General features: G+C 41.3%; 1 protein-coding gene across 1 annotated transcript in view; it reads right to left on the reverse strand.

The window, feature by feature from the left end:
* Nucleotides 1-18412, reverse strand: part of DDRGK1 (DDRGK domain containing 1) — a 44881-nt gene that overhangs the window by 16823 nt on the left and 9646 nt on the right. The window contains exons 3-4 of the mRNA XM_075189528.1: nt 9947-10062; nt 9038-9139 (exon numbers count right to left, since the gene is read on the reverse strand). Of these exons, the coding sequence (XP_075045629.1) occupies nt 9038-9139; nt 9947-10062 (218 nt within the window). The remainder of the gene's footprint in view (nt 1-9037; nt 9140-9946; nt 10063-18412) is intronic.

Genomic DNA, 18412 nt, shown 5'->3' on the forward strand with positions numbered 1-18412 from the left:
CACAATTAGGTTTTTGTAGCTCATAACACGCAATCTTCGCTGCAAGTCTGCAATGTAGGGCGGCGGTAAGGAAATGGGACACACCCCATTTCTAAAAGAAGCGCTTATTCTATACACCCTGACTCAAACGACCCAATAATTAATCCACATGACACAAATGCACACAGAGGAGATTGCTCGGCCAATCGTTTCCCTTTCCACATGACACAGATGCACACAAAAGAGATTGCTCGGCCAATCGTTTCCCTTTCTACATGACACAGATGCACACAGAAGAGACTACTCGGCCAATCGTTTTCCATTCAACGCAGGACAGGTATCCAATTGGATTTTCAGTTTTTCCTGCGACTTATGTGGCTGAGCCCGCACATGCTGTGATGTCAGGTCAAGCAGGTCTAGACTAGCCAAGTTACCTGTTCTACACACTTTGTATTATCACATTAATATTCACTATAAGAATATAACAAGCGCTGTTTGATGTCATTGTAATAATTATAATACATGCCAGCAAAGATGGCGGCAGAACTAAGTAGCCAACTTTCACTCCACAAGTGCAAGAAAGTGTACTGTTCCAAATTGCATGATGCAGGAAATGCATCCTAACTCTTTAGAGATCAAAGGAGGTAACAGTGTTCAAATACAGACCATTTAGCCGTAAAATTAGAGAAAATACAGCAGAGATTGTAGTATGAATCTTAGTCTATATCTATATATGCCACAGCCATATGTCCACTCTAAATCCAACTTGTTCCTATCGTCTCAGCATTGGCCTCTCGCTCTAGATTGTAAGCCCACACGAGCGGGGCTTTCTACCCTTTGTCTCACGTCTGTTTTTATGTGTCACTCTCCAATTATATAAATAATTGTGTTAACTTTAAGCTAACAAAACACCATAATGTTGTGGGCTTTGTACATATATGGAGGGCTCTCTACAAGCATCTGCATATTATCGGCAAACATGGACAACATCCGCTGCTGCCTATCATAATAATCTCTGAAGGCAGGTCACGTACTGCTACAGAATGTTAAGATTATCATGACATCCTTGCAGAGTTTTGTAAACATTGACAGTTCATATTGTTTGACGTGTGCTCCTTAATAATCCTCTAAGAGATGATGTATCCAGCAGGTCTGGTCAACTCATACTTCAATAAGGAACAGCAAATCCCAACATGGCGGTAATTTCAAATGTATGGAAAACTAAACTTAGGTTTAAAGTTTTTGACATTTTGAAATTTAAAAACACTTCTAATGTAAAGGAGCCCGGAATTGTAAACATCAAGGAACAAAACCCCACAATATACTACTACAGAACTGGAAATAACAGCATTTTTTTTCTGCTAGGTCAAATGATTATTGGGAAAACACAGTGATGTAAGGCCGGAGGTCATAATATATACCGATCAGTCACAACATTAAAACCACTGACGAGTGGATTGAATAATATTGAATATCTTGGTACAATGGCAACCTGTCAAGGGATGGGATATATTAGGCAGCAAGTGAACAGTCGGTACATGAAGTTGATGTGTTGGAAGTAGGAAAAATGGCCAAGCGCAAACATTTGAGCAACCTAGACAAAAGCCAAATTGTGTTGGTTAGACGACTGGGTCAGAGCATCTCCAAACAGCAGGTCTTGTGGGGTGTTCCCGGTGTGCTGGGGTTAGTACCTACCAAAATTGGCCAAAAGAAGGACAATCAGTGAACTGACGACAGGGTCATGGGCGCCCAAGGCTCATTGACGCCCATGCTGACCCCTGTCCAACACCGAAAGTGCCAGCAATGAAACGTGAGCGACCAGAACTGGACCATGGCGTAATGGAAGAAATTGGTATGTTCTGATCAATCACGTTTTATTTCACATCATGTGGACGGCCAGGTTCATGTGCATCATTTACCTGGGGAAGAGATTACACCAGGATGCACTATGGGAAGAAGGCAAGCCAGTGGAGACAGTTTGATGCTCTGTGCAATGTTCTGCTTGGGTCCTGGCATTCATGTAGATGTTACTTTGACACCTACCACCTACCTAAGCATTGTTGCAGACCAATTACACCCCTTCATGGCAGCGGTATACCCTGATGGCAGTGGCCTCTTTCTGCAGGATAATGCGACCTGCCACACTGCTAAAATTGTTCAGTAATGGTTTGAGGAACATGACAAAGTTCAAGGTGTTCCCCAGATCTCAATCCGATTGAACATCTGTGGGATATGCTGGTAAAACAAGTCTGAGCCACGGAGGCCCCACCTCACAACTTACAGAACGTAAAGGATCTGCAGCTAACGTCTCGGTGCCAGATACCACAGGGCACTTTCAGAGGTCTTGAGGAGTCCATGGCTCAACGGGTCAGAGCTGTTTTGGCGCCACAATGGGGAACTACACAATATTAGACAGGTGGTTTCACTGTTGTGGCTGATCAGTGCATAATAAAATGGGTGAACTCACAGCCATAAAATATCAAGACCATCTAATGTGTGGCACCCATTCCAAACTGTGCATTGAAAAGCTGACCTGGATCTTAAATGGATATTGGTCCACTTTATTGGTTGTTATATTCCCACGAAGGACCAAAGCGACCGTGTAAGTTGCCTCTCACATATGCAGCAGCGTGGGCCACGGAAAAAAAAGTTACTTTTATGGATGCCCAACAATTACCGTATAATAAAATGGAAAGGATTTATAAATTACGTATAAATGTCATTGCTCAGAAAATATCACTTTAAATGATCTTTAATGCGTTGTCTGCCACTACTCTTATCATATAAATAGAAAGAAAAAATCAGTGGTGAGAAGAAAAACACAGCCCCTAACAGAGTGTGTGCACAGGAAGCCCACGGTACACCTCTTATCATCTCTACAAGGCGGACTGTTTTGCACAGAAAAGGAAGCTCTCTCTCGGTGATAAGGTGTCAGTTGGTAAACCATTTCCTCACCAGAAAAACTCCACGGCTGAAAGGGAATTCCCCACGAAGCTGCCATGCCGAAGACCGCTAGAACACACAGAACACATACACGCTCCTCTCTGTCCTTCTCACAAAGTGCACTATAAGCCGTCACTAAACAGTGTTTATTTCAAAGTTTTATTTCACTAATTGCTCAGAACAACATTTGCACATAAACGTTTTATTACGGGCTGCTTGTATATTGTAGATTGTTATTAATATTAGTGGGAGCAACATAACAGTGAGTGCACTGGGCAGAGAACACACGGGTGATCTGCTGGCATTGGGGCACCTATGCAGTCAGCACAAAGAAACTAATTAAACTAGGACCCTTTCCCAGTGAATAATAATATATAGTAATGTGATCACAATTGCGATCTCTTTACTTACAGGTTCACATTTGCAATGCGTGGAGACTAAAGTCTGCCTGGGAGGGATCCGAAGGTCCCTTTCTCGCTGTGCTCTCCCAATCAGTAATGACGGCTGGCGCCATCTACAGATGGTAGCAGCTATCGGGGTCTAGCTCCAATTTTCGTATCTTGATAAATAGGGCAAAATTGCAGTACCCATAGACACCTATGGGGACTAGATTTGCGATTGAAGAAGCTGGGTCCGGCATGAATAAGTGGCCTCCTTACTATTTCGTTGCGTTAAACTGCAGTTTTCGTGGATTAAGGGAAAAACATAGTTTATCATTTTTTTCCCCATTATTACATGATTTCAAATAGTTCTCTTAGGTTTTTTATTTTTATCACACCCCAAAGAGGTGCGAAATAAAACAGCATATTGGCCAGTTTAATGCGCAGCGTTAAAAAACAATTGAATAGCTTGTAACGTGGCTGCCTCTCGCACACCCTATACTTTCCATAGACCTTCTACTGGAGCGCGAGAGGACCGTTTCATGAAAAAAAACAGAGCGTTAAAAATAGAAATTAATTTTGGGTAAAGTTAACCCGCTCAAAAATTATAAAAAAAAAAATAGCGTTAAAATTAATAAACGCGGTGTTAAAAAAAAAATATATATATATATTTTTTGCAGTCAATTGAATACCCCCCAAAGGTGCAAATCTGTATTAAAACAATTAGCTTTTACCTGTGTGCATCAAATTCCTATTTCCCTATAGAGTGTGAGCTTGTGAGTAATATTCAGTCTTGTATTATTGCTGTGTTTGTAAAGCAGCGCTGGCACTAGATAAATGATAATAAATATCTCATTGCTTGCTGGGGTTTTACTGCAGGTTCAGCACTATTAGTAAATAATCTTCATTCTCTCTTTACCCAACACATGGCACAAAACGGTTAACTTGGTCTGGGCACGAAGCTACAAAGTAACCCGGTCTTTCAGTTTCTACCCCCCCACATGTCACCAGCACGTTACAGAAGTGTCAGATATTATTTGTACATGAACCCACGGATTGTTTTACTGGGCAAAAGTTCACACACACAAAAAAAAAAAAAAAGAATGAAGGTCAGACTCAGACACAGCCCTGAATGATCGAGTAGGAGGACAGACAGTGTTTTTCCTGTCATTATACCATGTTGAAAATAAGGGTGTTGTACTATTAAAATGATACCACAAAACAATGTCACAAAACACTGTGTTTGAATAAAAAAAATTGATGCTTTTTTTTTTTTTTTTTTATAAAAAAGTCTCCACAGATAAAGTAACTGGGTTACCAGATTAAGCTGACAAACTAGACTTTTGATATAAATATATCCACTCATACATTCAATGTAAGCTCTCAGAAGCAGGGTCTTCTCTGCCGTCCGTCCCACATTTCCACCGTTTATTTTTATGTACAATTTGTGTAGTTTTTATTTGTGTGATCTGTTATACAGACCGTCCAACACTGCAGAGTTTTAGGGATAAACAATAACAATTAAATTACTACACAATAATGTTGATGCACTTGTACCAAATGTACAGCAGAAATGGAAGGAGAACACACACACGGTCACATTTTTCTTACAGCCTTTCAATCAGCAGTTTTGGGGTTTTTTTCATCCAATTTATAAAGAGAAAAAAAGTTAACTAAACTTACAAACATGCTCAGTGTGTGCTTTGCAAAGTGATAAAAATATTATATTCAATGGAGGCTTTTTGGAACAACAAAAAAATATGTCAATTACATCAAAGTGACATGTAATAAATAGATAATTTTGGGGGAGGGCGAAGGGGCGCATCATTTAAATAGATGGGCTTCTCTGTAGCAGGATTATCACTGTAATATAAAGAATCTGTGGTCTCATACCAACTGGCATCTAATCAGTGCGCTGTATTAGCAGTTTGAACATTAAAATGGAACCCATTAGTTTCAATGACCTCATACCCACTCGCGATACCACCAACATTCTAGAGTGTTGCAGTTATCCAAACTGCTGTCTGCTCCATTCAATTAAAGCAAGTCAAACTGTCCACTGAAAACTACATTATCAATCGAGAAACAACATTTGGGTTTTGTTGTCATGATTTGTAAGATATTTTGGGTTAAATGTAGCGCGGAGAGTTTTCCGGCGGGTTTAAAAAATCAATCAGATTCTAGCTATCATTTATTTAGTACATTCTACAAAATGATAGCTAGAATCTGATTGGTTGCTATAGGCAACATCTCCACTTTTCAAACCCGCCGAAAAACTCTCAGCTTGATACATTAACCCTTCTGTGTGTAATCGTCTTCAATAATTTAGCCACTATGATAGTCTGGTTGATATTTCTTTATACCGAAAACCCATTTTGAGCCGAACACAAATATGGTTGGCATCGTTTTACAAAGCACCTTTTTTTTCCCCAAATAAAACTATATTAATGATTTTATAACAAACGAATATTTATCCGCCTCATCTTTAGTGAAACCAGAATAATTGTTATTATTTCATTCAAGAACAGTGGGAAATTCCACTAACAAGGTCTCCGCCCTTTCATATGCATGCAAGTACCACTAGCTGGGGAGGGGCTGCCAAATAATAGCTTTAAAGGGGTTTTCCACCCAGTAGCAGAATTATTAGTACTGATTTTTCTATTATCTGCGTTTGTCCGGCAGCTATTTGCACGCCCAGCAATGTTCTCATCCTGTGCAGAGCAAGACATTTGCAAGTTAAACTATGATTTGACATCCTGTACGCAGCATGAATTGTATTATACAAGAGGGCAGAAGGCCAATAAGGATTAATAAACGGCAGGTATGCATATTATATACCAGGCCTAGGGACCGTGTAATATATTTAGATGCTGGTCACCATCATTATGTTGTGTTGCTAACTTTGACCCTGTACAGCTTCTGTAGCAGGTAAATTCTAGTTTGGTATTTGAGGCTCCCTTGGTTTGGTACGAAGAGAATTTTGCATGCGAGTAGTTGCTGTATGATGGATGTCGGACAAAGAAGCTCTGAAGTAATTTAGATACAATACAACTTGTTTAGTGTGAGAGAGCAGCTACAGTCTGAGTATATACTAAATAACCAAAAGACTGATCAACGGATATTAAAATAAAGGCTAGTACAATCAGATGTCTTCAGAGGTCACATAACGATGTGGTTCAACTTGTTTCAAAGTAAATGCAGTTAGTTAGTACATTTCCAAACAAGAGCTTCATCATGAAGAGCAAAAGAACATTCTCAAAGCCAACTTGATTTGCTTTTGAAAAAATGTTATTGAAAAACACCAAATCAGGGGAAGGCTTAATATTTCCCAGGAGTAGTGTCAAGGCCACCATAAAGAATGGAGAAAATATGGCACAAACGTGAATCTTACCTAGACTTGAGCTGATGAGACCAACATTTAACGTTTTGGACTCACATGTGTGGTGCTCGCCTAATATTACACGATAGACATTACGTGGGCAATGTATGGAGGACACAACAGTAATATACTGTTGGTTTAGTGGGGTCCTAGCTGCTAAACTCTGGAAAGGGGCACTTACTGTGAGATGGGGGGTGGTATTAAGTTTCTGTGGGGGAAATAACATTGGTCTAATGGTTGGCCAGTAGCTGGATATAAACAGGGGTACATTGTAGCACAGTGGTTAGCACTGCTGTCTCTCAGAGCTGGGACCGTGGGTTTGATTCCAACCAAGACCCTAGTAGTGATGCGTTTGGACGTTCTCTCCGGGTTTCCTCCTGGTGCTCCGGTTTCCTCCCACTGTACAAAGACATACTGGTAAGTAAACAGTCTTCTGTCGATAATGGACCCTAGAGTGCGTGTGTATGTCCAATGAGAATGATTCAATTTCACAGAGGCTCAGTGGTTAGCACTTCTGCCTCACAGCACTGGGGTCATGAGTTCAATTCCCGACCATGGCATTATCTGTGTGGAGTTTGTATGTTCTCCCCGTGTTTGCGTGAGTTTCCTCCGGGTGCTCCGGTTTCCTCTCACACTCCAAAAATATACTGGTAGGTTAATTGGCTGCTATCAAAATTGACCCTAGTCTCTCTCTCTCTCTCTCTCTCTCTCTGTGTCTATGTTGGGGAATTTAGACTGTAAGCTCCAATGGAGCAGGGACTGATGAGAATGAGTTCTCTGTACAGCGCTGCGGAATCAGTGGCGCTATATAAATAAATGGTGATGATGATGATGAATATTCCCTGGAGAGTGCTGCATAGTTTGGACTCTTTTTGGACTGCTATTCGTTTTTGTTATCGCTATGCTCCACACACAGCAGATGTCTTCTTATAACTTTCTGCCCTGACATTTGGCCCCTGTGTAAAATCATCACTCGTACAATTTTTTTAGCAATATATCTATATTATAAATGTCTAGTGGCGTGTGTTAGTCTGTCTGTGTGTGTGTGGAAAAAATAAAACCAAGCTGCAGCGCCACCTGCTGGGCGGAGTTATACACTGACCTACTAAATTCTTAGTGTGTGTGGGAAAAAAAATTCAGAAAGGGCTGAAATTTGGTATACTAAGATGTTTTTAATTTGTTAATTGTTAAAAGTGTTTATAAAGATTTAAAAAAAATATATATATATATTTCTTGAAGGAGAAGTGACAGTTGGGAGTGGTTGGTGGTTGAGGCCTGGGCTAGGCCCAAATGCATGACAAGAACCTTTTTAACACCTTAAGTAGCTTGATTTGACTAGAATGCATGAGTATCATGCACGGGTTGGGTTAACATATATATATATATATATATATATAGTTACATTAAAAGCATTCAATGAGCAAGAGGCAAAACAAGTGCATTATTTCCTTATTTCTCCTGATAATAGAAACAAGTCTAAAATTTGGTCCTGCAGTTTACAAAAAACAAGTTCTATGACATAAAGAAATGTGATCATTTGTCTGAACCTCTGGGTATGAACACGAGGCTAACTGCATGAACGCGTGTTGAGGAAAGAAACAGGTCAACTTCAAATCCAATCTCCGACAGACACTAAACGTTCTAAACGTCAAACCCTGCACATCTATAATAAGGAAGCATAGACAGGTTCTGCAACTGCAGCCTACACACAGTACAGATATAGTACAGATACACAATCGTGACTCACTGCTCCTCCTACAACCTTTGCTCTCTGTATAACTGGGTTCTTCAGAGAATGTGGGAAGAAACGTGCGACACTTAGACCCAGAGACTCCTGACGCTAACACCTTCACACAACTAGACACTGAACCTTTCCAACAATGAATGGGTTACACAGAACAAAGCCGATTGTGTCATGTATGTAATGAGTAGAGACCGCCCACTTGCAGTTCAATAAAACAGGGTGTAATTACTAAGCAATGGCTACAAATAGACTCCATGAGTAAAAAGTTAGAGACTAAAGCGTTGTGTGTCATGTACAATGGAGCAGAAACAATCTATTGTGGGAGCACGGAACTACACCCGGCTTACGCATCGTGAGTCTCGCTAGCCTACGCAAAGCTCAAATTAGATTAAAGGGAACTAAAATTTCAATGTACATATAAAAGCAATCAAACTGCTAAATAAAAAATAAAGATCAGCACCAAATCAAGCTCCTTCAGAACATTAACTGGTCCTTCCCATTGTTATAATGGACCGTTCTACTTATTGACATCATCACCATGTACTTGGAATGTGGTCCTTAGGTTTCACCACACATGTTAAAAAGGAGGGGGAAAAAAAAGGACAAAATTACCAGTTTTTCTTCCTCCATTTGGACCTGTTCTTCCTCTTTCCGTCTCTCTTCTTCCCGCTTCGTTTCCTGCTTCTTCCGTTCCTGGCGCTCGGCCTCTTCAGCCTGTCGAGAAATTCGGAGGAGACATTAGCACTCGAAAATTCGAAAAGCTTACCTGGATTTAAGGACAACCTGCTGCTAAAAAAACTAAATACATGTTGGGAAGAAAATAAAAATGTGCAACGGTAAGCTTTGCCAGAGTAAAAGAGCACAATTGCAAACCAGTTTTTTCTAATTGCGAGGGGGGAACAAGCATTGCGACTGAGCAAAGCGCATTTATAAGAGCGCCACTGAAGTCATCTGATAGCTAGATTGACATTTCAGTCAAGATAACAACAATCAAGATCAGTTTTGACACCGATGTCACACTAGAGGCAGCATGCTGCCGGTACACCGTTCTGACCGCACAGTCGGACATGTACATAGATTACGTCTTTGATGCTAATTTGAAAATCATGATCATCGTGCTCAATTGTATGACACTGGTGCTGCAGTATATAGCTGCCTGCATCAGAACAGTCATTCCTCTCTGACCACTTATCGCCTCTGCTCCAGGAATTATTGCAGAATCCCATAATTACGCCAGACTGCTGAAGATACTGGACGCTAGAAGGAGTTGTACAGACCTTTATATAGTGTGTTGCTTGGGGGTATATTTACTAAACTGCTGGTTTGAAAAAAGTGGAGATGTTGCCTTTAGCAACCAATCAGATTCTAGCTGTCATTTTGCAGACTGTACTAAATAAATGACAGCCAGAATCTGATTGGTTGCTAAAGGCAACATCTCCACTTTTTCAAACCCGTAGTTTAAGTAAATCTAGCCCTTGATGTTTATATTGTCTGGAGAAAGAGTCCCTGGGATTTCCCTACCTCCCGTTGGGCCTTTCTGGCTTGCTTCTCTTCCAACTTCTTCTGTTTTTTGGCCCCGATTTTTCCTGTCGCCTGAACCTCTGGAGATTCATCATCGTTCTCCTCTTCCTCCACCACTGTTGAAGACAAACAAGTAAGACATAAATCAAAGTAGGCACAATATAATACATTACACTATAGGGACTCCCCCTTTTCAAACCTGGAGGAAATGAGTGTTTAATTCTAAACTAATAAAGTAAACCGAACTATATATAATAATACTTTTATTAATATGTGTCTAAGATGGATACATTAATACAATTTATCTCTCAAGACATGGTAGCTTGATTATATTCAGATCTATCAAATATGCGTAGCTCTTAAAATATCAGATAGTCAGTAAATTCTAACTTCATTATATGATCAAATAATAATATAATTCACATTAAACCAGGACGGACGTCTGTGTACATTTAGTAACGTAAAACCACGAGAGATGAATTCCCTTGATGAAAAACAATTTTTTTTTAACAGTATCAGCATTAAGAGCTTGCTTTCTTATCAATTATTACTTTTAACTACAAATTGTACCAAACATTTCAAGAAAGTTTGATCAGAGGATATATTTTTTTCCCTCAATACACTCAATCCATCATTTAAGTACACACATCGCCTGAACAGTGCGGAGGTAGCGATTTTGATGGCTTAATCAATTTTTATAAGAATACAGCCTAAGAATTCACCAAGAACTACTGCTATCACTGAGACATAGTAGAGACCCAGCCTTTTTTATTGTAGAGGACTATTCCAACGTTCTTACTGAATCGATAGGTTACATGTTCCTGAATGTTGGTGTCCGCCATAAATGTTGATACATGCTGTATTTTGTGTTAAATTGCACTGCCCAGAAAAGGACTATACGCCAGTGAACGTACAAACATCCAATTCATCTTCGAACGCAAAAAACACTTCTGACAGCCAACAATCCTGTGGAGTGGAATTGGTGAGGGGGCACGTATGCCCATAGTCAATGTACATGCACAACCAGGAGCGTCCAATTCAAGCGTTGGGCATCTCTCTACATGTCTTTCTGTTGTATCACTCGCACCAGCTACAGGTCAGGTGTAAGTGCCAATCACTAGTGATAACGGACGCGTATGCGCGCTACAACATCCGATTGCAATCAGGGGTAACTGCAAAATGAATTTTATGTACAACAGACATTAATAACATCCTAATAAATATTTTTTCCCATTAATGACTATATTATGAACAGGTGACAATAAGTGAATACTTTTCTCCTTCTGTGCTTTCTGTATGTTCCAGCTCTGTACTGTACATATCATGCAGTGTGATGTGTCTGTCTGCATACAGCAAGTGTCGTATAGACAAAGCGTACCTGTACTTATATTCAACAGGGGATGACTTACGTGTTTTTTAAAAGAAACGCACAATACGTTCGTTTCGCGTGCCTTAATGAATCAGGCCCGGTGTATAGCCAAAATGTCCACTTTATATAATAATAGAGAGAAGCACAGTGTTACTATTTTGCACTGATCTAGAGTATAACACTTGTGTGTTAGGTACATCAGCCACATGAGCCCACGAGTCCAGTCCCATCAGAGGACCGTCCAGGAGGGGGAAAAAACAGACTTCATCTACTTGAAACATATTCTACTTCGGTTGAAAACTGCCATGCACAAACAAAAAGCTGAAGTGTGGTTATACTCAGTGTTGTTTTACACGCTGCAGTGAAGGAGATCATCTCCACAACCCAATAGACCTCCCACACGCGATGGAACCGAGAGCGGACTAAACCCACCCACACCCCGTCTGCTCTGCACAAATGTTTTGAAGCTCAGTAACAGAGACTCGCTGTGCGTATAACCAACTAGACAGAATGCCGGTATTAAAGAGGAACAGAGACTTCTCTGCTGTTCTGCTACAATACTGCTCGATGCGGCCTCATTACTGGCTAAAGATGAAGCATAAAAGAGTGAGGGTCCATTGAGGTTGTCTGTATTACATGTGACACAGACTGCTGTGTTGAAATTGTTGTCAGGTGGGAAGAGTGCACCCAGAAACTGGTACTAGTACTTCTCTGATGAAGGTGAAAGATGCGTCCTTGGGACCAGACACCATCACTGCCACCCCAAGTGCTCGTGGAAAGATCCCAATCCTACATCCAGCAAGAAAACACGAGAATTAGCCCCCTCTATCCTTTATCTCAACTGCAGAAAATCTACTTACAAACTGGAATCTCATTTGTAGACTACTCCACAAAACTACCCTGCAAAGCATCACCCCACCTGATAGCAGGCTGGATAGTACATACATAGTGCGATGCAGCACATATGTTCTAAACTATCTGGAACAACTTCTTGTCCTGGCACAGATAGCTAAATCTAAGTCTGTTTTAATAACCTAAACCAGAAGAACTAGAAGTCCCAGCATGTCCTACAGGGTCCTAGCAACCAGACTGTAAACGTTGACAAATTCCAGTCATTTTGCTGGACCTCAGTCTGCTGTACAGAATAGCAAATAAAGGCACTCACAGTACATCATCATCAGCTATTTATATAGCACCACTAATTCCGTGGCGCTGTATAAAAAATGCAATTACCCAGTCACCTCTCTAGATGTTTGCAGCCAAACAAAAGTGCTGCATCTATAGCTTTAAAGGGATAATACAATTTCTATATGCTTTTGCTTTTAAATATAGGGTGCTCTTTTTTTTTTTTTTTTTTTTAAATCAATTTTAAACACATAATTCAAGATGGTTTTAATGCATACTGTACATACAATGCATGTTACGGTCCATATTCCTGGCATACACATGTTGTGTATTAGTTAGTGGCACGTATACGTGTAAATGGTAATACAAAGACTATACCAGGTCAGTCGGCACTTACACCTGCCCTGTAGCTGGAGCAAGCGATATTGCTTAAACCGTCAGAGAAAAACAGGACTTGAATCGGCCGCATCTGCTTCGGCACACTCTGACATGGCTCTGCCCCTTCCCTCCACAGCTCCGCCTCTCGTAGGCAGCTGTAAGTGTCATTTGCGTTTAGACATGAATTTCATGCAGTTGCGTTCACTGGTTTAAGGTCCGCGCAGCTGTTTCATGTAAGATACAGCAAGCAATCGGACTTATGTCCAAACATGAATCAGACACTAAATGTTCGTCCCTAAGGGGTTGGATCTAAGGAGCTTGAATAGATTGTGCTGTGAGATTTAGAAGCTTTGCATACTCTGAACATGAGAAATGAGGGTCCTGCCATTGTCTTTAAAGATTCCTCACCATTGTTATGTTCCACATTGCCAGGCTGATGTGTCACAACAATCCAGAGACTGGAGGAAAAACCACTTAAAATAAGCAGAACATGAAGTATATGTTAATAGCGAACGGCACATTTAGTTGAAACTTGCTTTCATTTTCAAACATACTAATTTTTATTCCTGTTCACATGGATGTGTAAAAACATCACATCATTAGCGTGAGCAGAACCTTTGTATTACAGGTCTTTCTCATACCTTCCAACATGTTCGGAAAGGAGGGCATGGTCACCCCGCGACAAGGGGGGGACTGTGCCTCAGCGCTAAGCTGTCCATTAGATATCTCCCTTCCCCCAACATTCTCACCCGCAGGACAAACAGAACCCTTACACAGGACTGTCCCCCAGAAATCCGGAAAGGTCGGAGGGACACTTTCCTGCAGACATAGTGATGGCAGGAGACAGAACACATGTCCTAAGAATAATAAAGCTTAAACAAATGGCTGCAAGATTAAATACAAAGTTAAACCCCATGCAACCTTATTTATGAAGGTTTATAATATAGAGATACAGACGTCCCTGATATTCCCCTGCAGAGGCTTTCAATGAACGAACAGACAGGAAGTAGAACATTCACAATCATAGTCTCATATCAATCATTTCAGAAGTTCCTGAAACGTGCGCACGTGCACTTGTGAGTCTCATTAGCAGAGCTCTTGGAACTGTAAATGTCAGTCCTTGTAAGTGCAACCAAAGAACAACTTAAATTATTTCTATAACTAGCTGAAGTACCCGGCGCCGCCCAGGTTTAAATCTTCAAGTTATTAAGTTATCAATAAGTTGGATGTAACGGTCAACATTTTAAAAATAATTAGCAGCTTTTCCAACACACCCATGAGGCGGTTGCCCAGTGCCGGTTTTTGTTTTTATATTAAATGTTTATATTAAAATGTCCCGGGTCAAAGTTCTGCCCAGTGTACACCAACAGGAGGTCCGATCGGTACCCTAAACCCCCCCCCCCCTACAACCTGGCCAGGATCCAACTGGACCACCTCATGTTGGCTTCATCCCAATTGGTACAATGGAGTTCGAATGTAAAACTAGACAGACAAACAAACCACCAGACAAATTAATTTGTTTTTATTCTATGGGAGCTGCCCTTCCCAAGAGAAAGCAACTGCAATAAAGGAACCATTTTAATAGAGATGTATGCCCAATATTTCCATATTACTTTTAAACTGAATTAAACTCATGTTCAGTGCTTTACGTTTTGTAAGAGTAGGTTTATCAGACCTTGTAAAAAGGAAAAGTGGAGGTGTTGCCCATAGCAACCAATCAGATTCTACCCATCATGTCAAATGTGCCACTTATAGAAGGGAGCGCACTGTGCTCTCCCTTCTTCCTCTACGTGGGCACCTTGCTGGAGAGACACACTATTCATTGTGCCTATCGCTGTTCTAGAATGTACTGGATACATGATAGCTAGATTCTGAATGGTTGCTATGGGCAACACAACCAATTTTCCTTTATAGAAGGCTTGATAAATCTACCCCTTTGTCTTACAAAACTGGCTGTAGGATAAGTCCTTGCTAACAGTCAATGAGGCAACTGCTGAAAGAGATTTTTGAGTCAACAATGTTTATTTATTTTTTATTTAGTTCCACTTTACGAGGTGAAGGGGAAAAAAATAAAAACGATACTTCAACCATCTATTCTGAAAGGGCACAACTAGCACTTTCACAATTAGGAGGAACAATCAGCTCATTACTACAGACATCTCAATGAGAACCCAGGAGTAAATAATCACCCACACGACCTTGTCTGTATAACTCAATCAGTTTTGCCACTTGTCATGGTTTCATATTTTCTAGATATTAGCTGTCGCCGGCTCTGTGCTCTACGCAGGAAGGGAGATGGAAGTACAGATTACTAGTAATTACTAATCATCACCAGCTACGAATTAATGAGTCTTCGTACACATGAAACCCAACCTCAAGAACATGCTTCCGTTCTCCTGAAACACTGCTCACACAACACTGAGTAGAAGACTATGGGGTCTATTCATTAAAGGACATAAGCCCTAAATACTGAATAAAAAGGAGATTTTTCGCAGAATTTAGGGCTTCTCCCTATACGCCAAAACCAGTGGCCAGTAAAGGTTATCACAGGCGTGTAGCCATCCCCGGGGGCCTCCTGTGATGTTTAATCAAGGACCGCAGCTGTACATGTACCGCCACTGTCCTCCGATTGCCCACAACAGAATGGAGAGTGGGGTGTGAGCTCCAAACATAAGGCCCATTTCCGCGTTTTCTAAATTACCTATGCTTGATAATCAGGAGCTGCACTTCTGGTGTCAGTAAAAGGCTGCAAAGCAGCTCATTCAATCTCTCACTGTCTGGGCAGCTGGTGGCTACTTGTTGAGAAAAACTACAGGTTATAGCCCGTGAGTACTGTGGTTTTGAATGCATTTGTGTGTGTGGGACACTAGGTCCCGCACTTCAGAGAGGTAGATTCTACGAGTTGAGTTAGTGCTGGACAGGCAAGATCTTTTGTTTGTATTAAGTTTTGTTTTATTGCTGGTGAATAAAAATTAGCTGTAGCTAGTCAAACCAAAACAATTGACTGGTGCGATATCCTTGTCTGGTCTGTCTGAATTTCACACAACTACCCCAGAAGACGGGAACCCCAATACGATTAACTCACGCTATATAGTACATCCTCCCTGGGTGAACTCATCAGTTCCTTCAGCCTCCAGTACCATTCTCTATGCCTATGACACTCAACTCTACCTCTCATCTCTTGATCTCTCCCCTTCCCTCCTCTCTTAGGTGTGCAATTGCCACTCTGCCATCTCCTCCTAGATGTTCTACACACTTTCTCAAACTTAACATAGCCAAAGCTGAACTCATCGTCTTCCCTCCACCCCTCCTGTCCTCTCTATAACTGTTGACAACACCCTCCGCTTTGAAAAAGTTCCAAGAGAACGAAACGCGTCAGGGGTGTGGTGAGAGCAGTATTGGTAGCAGGATCCTTTCGACTGCAGTACTTCTACTCTCATACGGAAGGAGGAATGAATCTGCCTAGGAACCTAGTATCTAGGAAGTTTCTGTCCGGGCAGATTTTCCAGGTGCGCACCGCTAGTTTGCAGACTTTGGGTGGAGCCACATGATCGCATTATCAATACGAGTAAGAAGCAGTTTTCCTTTCTCACTGCCCCCCCCCCCCCCCTCCCCCGATTCCTGCTACTAAATTGGCTCTGGACCATGGAGATTACCTTATTCTGATAACTGGGACTATTTATTGAAAATAATTGGAGTGTGAGTTATTTGCTTTTTCTCCTAATGGACCCCATATATCAGATGACTTTGGTTTGGCAGTTACTTTCCTTTGAAGCGGTCTTGATAATATATTTTGCTTACCTCAGGACTTATTAAGATTTATCTCCCAACCTTAGGGAGAGTTGGATCCTCATTATATACAGTTTTCTACTATTTATTAGCTCTCATATGATGTTACTGTTGCTATAGCTTCTATTTTAGATGTATTATAAAAGTCACAAAGTGACATATGCTCTCATTTTATTTATCCTATTTCTTTATTTCTATGCAATTAAATCTTATTAATTGCTATTCCTGCAGCCTGTGTCCTTGATTATTCTCCCTTTGTGTAGGACTCATTTTCTTTATAGAGAGGGTCTTGGAGCGCTGACTAAACCCTAGTGGTATTCAACACCCTCCTCTGTGCCCCAGCTGCGCTGCCTATGTGTCATTCCTGACTCCCCCCCTCTCCTTCACCCCTTACATTCAACCTCTTGCCCAATCCTGTCGATTCCAGCTCTGCAATATCGCACATGTAAGAAAGACCCTTCCTCTCCCAGGATGCCACCAAAACTTACCCACTTACAGATCATTTCTCGTCTTTACTACAGCAACCTTCTCCTTACTATCCTCCACCGCTCCCATCTCACTCCTCCGATCAACACTTAATGCTGCAACTAGACTCTCGCCGGTCCACATCTACAACCCCTCTCTGCTAAGCCTTACACTGGCTCTCCTTATCCCTATAGAATCCTCTTCAAACTCCTCACCATCATGAACAAGATCCTCTCCGACTCCACTGCTCTCTACATCTTCATCCTTATCTCCATACATACTCCCTCCTGCCCTCTCCGGTTGACCAATGAACGTCGCCTTTTCCTCCCCTCTGGTAACCGCATCTCACTCCTTTATCCAAGATCTTTCCCGTGCTGCCCCCCACCACTGGAACGATATCCCTTGTTCTATTAGACTATCCCTTTCAAATGGTCATTGAAAACTCACCCATTTAGAAAAAAAAACACCAGTCCTTCACTTAACTCTAAAACCATGTAGTATATCTCACCCTCTTTAATCCTTCATCTATTCCTCTCTTGCTTCTTGTCCTCAGATCCCCTTACAATGGCTCATCCCATGTGTCAATCTATTGTCCACTTTCCCTTTAGATTGTAAGCTCTAGGGTCCGGAACCTCTTCGCTCCTGCTCTTATTACCTGTAACTTTTTTCCCCAGGCTAATCAGTAACTGTATTGTGAGTTGTAATGTTATTTGTTTGCTGTATTGTACTGTCTTGTTGTTTGCCCGCTCACTGCACTGCAGACCTCAGGTGGAGCGACTATAAAGAAAGACTAATAACAAGTAATATCTACATCCTCCTACATATATCTAAGAAACATCTCGCCCCCCGAATCAGACTCCCAACCCTACAATCTATTTTAGACTGTAAATCATTCTTCCTCTGCTGAGCCACTCTGTCAGTCTCTACACTGATTGCCTGATAATTACAGAATCCAATATAAAATACTTCTACTAACATTCAAGACCAAGAACAAAACTGCGCCAACATACATCTCCTGACTTGTCTCAAAATATCTCCCACCTTGACACCTCCGTTCTGCATGAGATCTACGTCTCTCTTTCACTCTCATCACATCCTCCCATTCCCGGTCACAGGACTTCTTTCAGGGCTACACCCACTCTGTGGAATTCCCTCCATCGCACAATAAGACTTTCCTCTGGTCTTCAAACCTTCAGGCGTTCTCTGAAAACCCACCTCTTCAGGCTAGCTTATAATATTCCTCTACCGCCCTCAACCTCCCTAGGTTACCCTATTACCACCCTTTATACAGTTCACACAGACAACAACCCACTGACCAACATTACTGTGTGACTGGATCA

This window comes from Mixophyes fleayi, chromosome 1, assembly GCF_038048845.1.
Source record: "Mixophyes fleayi isolate aMixFle1 chromosome 1, aMixFle1.hap1, whole genome shotgun sequence".
NCBI lineage: Eukaryota > Metazoa > Chordata > Amphibia > Anura > Limnodynastidae > Mixophyes > Mixophyes fleayi.